The sequence below is a fragment of the Agrilus planipennis genome, unplaced genomic scaffold (genome assembly GCF_000699045.2).
Source record: "Agrilus planipennis isolate EAB-ADULT unplaced genomic scaffold, Apla_2.0 scaffold62, whole genome shotgun sequence".
In the NCBI taxonomy this organism is placed as follows: Eukaryota; Metazoa; Arthropoda; class Insecta; order Coleoptera; family Buprestidae; genus Agrilus; species Agrilus planipennis.
Window position 1 is genome coordinate 275574 of NW_020438875.1, and position 6000 is coordinate 281573.

Genomic DNA, 6000 nt, shown 5'->3' on the forward strand with positions numbered 1-6000 from the left:
TTTTAAGAAAATTCAAAACATTTATTCGGTCCATCTGTGACAACAGTGTGGGTTAGTGCAAACATAATAAAGTCTCATTTCTTCTTCAGCCCTCCTGGTTTGCGCTTGAAAAAATACAGCCTCCCTGTAAGTAAATAAAAAGTTCCGTCATTCTCTTAAAACCTAAGCAATGAGAAAAATACAGATAGGGTTATTATATTAGAACAGACCTATGCTGACACTTTGGACAGTGGTGATCTTCAGTTCTGGGAAGTGTCGGATCTGATATAACATCGGGATTGATATGAGTTAATTCACTAAAATTAATCAAAATTAAAACCTAAAATGTAACCTAATACCACACATCTTACTCAATTTCGTGCATAATTTTATTTACGTAAATACATTTCGAATCTGCATGCTGTTTGTAGTCACAGTTTCTACAGGCATACAACAAAATTTTGTTTTCCTTGTCTTCTTTAGGGTACAACATGTTATTACTGTAAATATATGAATAAAATTAACGCTCCTGCCCGGTTTATGTCCCGCTTCATTTACAGATGAGTCATGCATCTTGAGAAACCTTGCAAAGCTTATGATGAGAGCATTCGAATGAGCTATATCTGAATGGTAGGCGATGAGCGGGAGGGAAAATATGGGGGGATGAATGTTCAACAGCTTTCGTATTAACTATGACTCAATAGTGGGAGATGAGGGGGGGTACCACGACAATACTCACCTTGTAACTTTAAGATCTCAAGTGTACCTGCCACAACATTTCAGTGGGGAGGAGATTACGATAATGCCCACGCCGACCGTTTTACCGCCACATTCGTCATCAACTTTCTGAAAATATCTTGTCTGTCCCTCATCACCGACCGTTGAAATAAAGCTCATGCGAAAGCTCTTGTCATAAGCTTTTCTACAATCTAAGGCTCATCTAGATATGTATATGAAGCGGGCATACACTGTACCGGAACCAGATGTTTATGTATGTAACTATTGATCGCCTCTTCATGTCTTCTCATTATCCTCACCTCCGATCATAGGGATCGGTATAGTCCCACTTCATATACATATGTTCCTAGATGAGCTTAAGAGTGTAGAAAAGCTCATGATGAGAAATTTAGGATGTGCAATATTTCATGTGTCGTTTATGAAGGGGTAGAGAGGATATAACGAGGTGAAAGATGAAGGTGAATGTAGCTCTACGTAATACAGATAGCAAAATTTTCACAGCGATGCTAAATTTTTTTACGACAGATACGCTTAGGATCAGAAGGTTGTAGTCCCCTCCCTTTTAACTTCGATCATTTTAATATTGTGGCACATATGCTTAAGATCATAAGGTTAGGGTAGAAAAAGGTAAAACAGTTAGAGTCAATATTCTTGTAACCCCTCCTCCCTGGTCTTCTATCATTGAGACATTGTGGCAAATATGCTAAGATCTGATTATGGTAGGAAGAGATGACACGAATGAGGTGAGTGTTGTTATGGTACCCTCCCTCTTAACTCTGACCATTGAGATATTTGGGCAAATACGATTAGGACAAAACGAATAAGGCGAGTATAGTTGTGACCCCCTCCCTCTCATCTCCGACCATTGAGTCATTGCTCATTCGAAAGCTCTCATCATCCAACGATGTATGACTCATCTGCATATGAAGCGAAGCTTATACTATACCGAAGGATTATTTATGTATCGGTTCAACATTCATCTTTTCATATTTTCCCTTCCTCTCAACGCCAACCATTGAGATTTAGCTCATTCGAAAGCTCCCACCACATAGATTAACTTCTATAATATCTCTTATATCTATGTCTCATCATAACCTATGCAAGCTTTCCAACGGTGTCTGACTCGCCTATACATGAAACTGGACTTAAGCCTAAACTAATTTAGTTATTATTTATAAACATTCTTAAATCCTTACCATTCTTGACAAAATCTGATACCGACAAAACCCGGGCCTTCGCTATGGGAATCGTACCTTGACATTTTTGGACAAAGTTAGAAACACCGCATTAACTACTTCTGCTTTCGCGCTTTCTCCTGACCATAGATTACTACCGACTACTGACGTTAGATGTAGCTAAGAGTACTAACAGGAATTAAGCTGTCAAATTGACCACAGAAAAGGGCGAGTTATGGAATCACAGATACATCGAATACAAATAAATCATTGATATATAATCGATACAATTGAAAAAAGAAATTGTTCCTAATTGGTAACGTTAACAATAGTAAATCTTTGGCAACTATTCCGGTTAACCCCCCACACGTTATTTATGAATGATTGATAAATACATTCTGATAGGCAGGAAGCTTATTTAAATTTGCCATTAAAAAATGCATATTTTTTTTCTGGCATACCGCAAGACTTCACACCTTGGTCCAATTCTATTTATAATATTTATAAATGACCTTGAAGTTTTAATTTACGTAAATGATGTAAGACTGTTCAAAACGATTAAGTCAGTTGATGATGGATTTAAAATGTACAAACAGATTTAAATCAGATATACGCATGGTCTTTACAAAACAAGTCAAACATTTGACTTTAGTAGAACCTTTATTATATCGAACAAAGAAGTTCAAGGTGGTCAGTATTCAGACCACTACCGATGGTATTCACCATGCCGTTCGAGGTACTTTACTGTATTATATCCAATATCATTTAGTGCTGTTGTGTCTGTACGACCGTTTGAGTATTATTTCGACGATGATATGATTGGGAGTTTCACGCGTACTATACGTTTTAAATTTATTCGATTGGCTACGATAGTAAGATAACGTTAAAGTAGGCAAAGGCAACACGAGCGAAGTGTGTTGTGTTGCATAAAAAAATTCGGCTAATCGGCCGCAAATCCTTGATCCTTTAATTATTTCAGTTAGAATGAAAACGAGATCGATGATACTGGATACGACTGTCAAAAAATGCTCTATGTCAAAATAAAATATTTATTGTTTTAGTGATATGAATGACCGGAAACGTCAAAACAAAATAAACTTTTCAAAATAGTATGAAAGAATTAACGTTAATATATAAATAAGTTAAATATTAATGGCTGGTGCGTTAGACTCTGTTCAAAACGATGGCAATTGGCAGGAATTCTGTGAGAGACATGCCAAGGCAGCGGCTCACGACTTTTCAAAAAGTTGTGCTCACTTTATATCGATGAACTTGCCCGAAAATGCTCGTGCCACTGTTTCGCATAAAGACTTCCTCAAAAAATTCGTAGAATGTTTTAACGAACAATTCGAAGTTAATTTTAACAAACGCAAATTACAAAATAGCAAAGTTGCAAACGGTAATACTCGACCCCCGGATGAAGGATTTACTTCCGAAACCGAAGATGGTTCTCCAAAATTCCACCACAAACCGTTCTTCAGGAGGTAGTTGATTAATCTAAAAATTATTAAATTAAAATGTTAAAATTGACCTTTTTAAAGGTTAAGTTTCAAAATGCTGAAGAAGGGCAGAGATTTGTTTCATAAGCAACACTCAGATGAAGTTGAATTGGCAGGCTCTCATAGTAAAACAAAATTGGCAAAGATCGTGGTCGAATGTCGCAAAGAAGGGATTGTTAATTATTCCACCCCTGAGAGCTTGGACACCCCTGGTGGGCCTCCCAAATGGGAAAGATGTAGACTGGCATTAGTCAAAGCTGTTGGTGGTTATATGCTGGAGTTTTATTCGCCCCCAAAAAGCACCAAGGTTCCAACACCTTAACTTGAATTTTATTAGATATTTAATTGAAATTATACAATTGTAAATATATCAGCATTATGTACCTTGTGCTAGTTAGTATTATGTTGGTTTTTATTAATTATTTTCAGCCCCGAAGTGGCGTATTTTGTGCGCTAATAACCGAAGCCAGGGAAACTACAGCTTTGGAAATGCCAGATCATGAGAACACCTTTGTTTTAAAAGCAGTGAATAACATGGAATTTGTTATAGAAGCCCATGACACTGACGATATGAGGTAAGTGGTATTCTGACCAATGTAATTAACATTTGAATTTTCTAATGTCTTAAACAATAATAAACACAAAATGGTCTTAAGATTTTTTTTAAAACTATTTCATGTTTATTATTTAAATCATTACACCAAGTTAGAGCTTCTACAATTGGCAATTTAAATTTTCGATGAGAGTTTATCTGACGTTTCGCCAACCATGGCTAGCATCTTCAGGGAACGCAGCGACAGAGTAAATTCACAATTGTACTGAGACTGACTTTACGTCATCGCTACGTTCTCTGAGGATGCCAACCACAGTAGTTGGCGAAACGTCCAATAGGTAAATTTATCGGATGAGAAACTGTAATGGAATACGACCGTCAAGCATGAAAATCAATTCAAATTTTATGTTGATTTTAGGTCGTGGCTTGCGACCATTCGATATTGCATGCGTTCACCAGGGGGCTCTGACAACGGGGGCCATTTTGATCACAACTCGAAGAACGACTACCACAGCGACGCTCCCGAACTACCCCCTAGACATATTTCAGGGCGTCCCGGCGATAGACTGTCAAATAACAGTAACTTTGAACTATCGCCTTCACAAAGCGAAATCGACGCAGGTATCGTATCGCCTAAATATTGCCAATTACTCTGTACCGATTGGTATTGCAACAAAAATAAAATTGCAGGGGTGGAACACGATATAGGCCAAACTTTAAAGAAGGAATTTTGGTTTCACGGGACACTAGGACGGTCGGAAGCGGCGCAACTCGTTCTACACGAAGGTGCCACGGGTCATGGGTTATTTCTAGTAAGACAGAGCGAAACACGAACGGGCGAATTTGTACTCACATTTAATTTCCAAGTAAGCTTGGTTCTTATCGGTTGAAAAAGTCTAGAAAATTCATTCTCAAGTGCGATATACATTATTTACAGGGCCGAGCCAAGCATTTGCGTATGACAATAAACGAGCAAGGACAATGTCGAGTTCAACACTTTTGGTTTCAGTCGATATATGAAATGCTTGAGCATTTTCGACAACAGCCCATTCCTTTAGAGAGCGGCGGCAATTCGGATGTTACATTGACCGATTACGTTGTAAATCCCAACGCTAGGAGCCAATTGTCCGGATCGCTGACCAGGTCTGGGCAGACAGGGGCCAACAATCCCAACCCGTCCGGAAATAATAACGACAGACGTGTCTTACCCATTCCCGAAGTGAGACAAGTGAGATAGTTCGTGTTTTACATGTTAACATTCACTGCTTGTTACTGTTCTTTTTCTTTTTTTGTTATTTTATTCATTTGTTTCTTTTAAGCCGTTGTTTAATTTCCGTATTGTAAGGTTTTATTATTTGTATTTCCTCTGAAGGCTGTTGATATTTTTTTTTGTGTTTTTATAGAGGGCACAGACTGTTTATTATTATTATTATCATCATCATTAAACTATTGTTAGGTGTATTATTAAAAAACGCCGATCGTCTTCCTTCATTATTACTAATTATACCTGCTATACTTTAATTTGAGTAGATCGACCCAAGTGGCTTTGCATTTTACGCTCAAAAGGATATTGTCGAAAATAAGATTGATAAATTGATGTAGCTACACCTTGTACATATTATTTAACGTAGATACCTACCTAATATTTATATATTGTAGTGGCACGCATTTAACTTTTTGTTTGTAACATATTCATCAGATATTTCGGTCAATAATAAACAACTTGTGGAAAACATTATATAATTTTATTAATGATTACCTGACGAAACCACCTACATACGAAGTTTTTAATTTAAAAGCGACGTCCGTTGAAAGGACAATTTCAAATTTCGATTTACGAAGAAAATGTTATTTTTTTTTTTATTCTTTTCCCTAAAGACAACCAAGCTCATTTGCACAGTTTTGGGTCTTTATTACAGCTAGAAAATATTTAATTACAAACAATAATTATTCTACGCCTTTTGTTTGTTACTTCGTTTCGATCATTTTAAATTGTTATCTATCGTAGGTATACTAGGAACGCAACGTAAACTAACGAAAAAAAAAAAAAAAAATA

At 36.9% G+C, this 6000-nt stretch overlaps 2 protein-coding genes across 3 annotated transcripts in view; one reads left to right on the plus strand and one right to left on the minus strand.

Moving 5' to 3' along the window:
* On the minus strand, window positions 1–2059 carry LOC108734535 (DNA-directed RNA polymerase II subunit RPB9). 2 transcript variants are annotated; one of them, XM_018466139.2, is made up of 5 exons: window positions 1914–2005; window positions 1664–1844; window positions 351–479; window positions 210–296; window positions 1–124 (listed from the first exon to the last, which is right to left on the minus strand). In XM_018466139.2, exons 3-5 carry the CDS (start codon window positions 470–472, stop codon window positions 22–24), a joined length of 312 nt encoding a protein of 103 aa, XP_018321641.1. In that variant the 5' UTR covers window positions 473–479; window positions 1664–1844; window positions 1914–2005; the 3' UTR covers window positions 1–21. The 2 variants fall into 2 exon arrangements, with proteins under 2 accessions (XP_018321641.1, XP_018321640.1); XM_018466138.2 differs by lacking the exon at window positions 1664–1844 and having other exon boundaries at window positions 1914–2059.
* A 126-nt stretch (window positions 2060–2185) lies between these two features.
* LOC108734531 (SH2B adapter protein 2) overlaps window positions 2186–6000 on the plus strand; it is a 17622-nt gene continuing 13807 nt past the window's right edge. The window contains exons 1-6 of the mRNA XM_018466135.2: window positions 2186–3376; window positions 3434–3698; window positions 3821–3966; window positions 4363–4565; window positions 4635–4810; window positions 4882–5172. Coding sequence (XP_018321637.1) covers window positions 3045–3376; window positions 3434–3698; window positions 3821–3966; window positions 4363–4565; window positions 4635–4810; window positions 4882–5172 — 1413 coding nt within the window. The 5' untranslated portion in view covers window positions 2186–3044. The remainder of the gene's footprint in view (window positions 3377–3433; window positions 3699–3820; window positions 3967–4362; window positions 4566–4634; window positions 4811–4881; window positions 5173–6000) is intronic.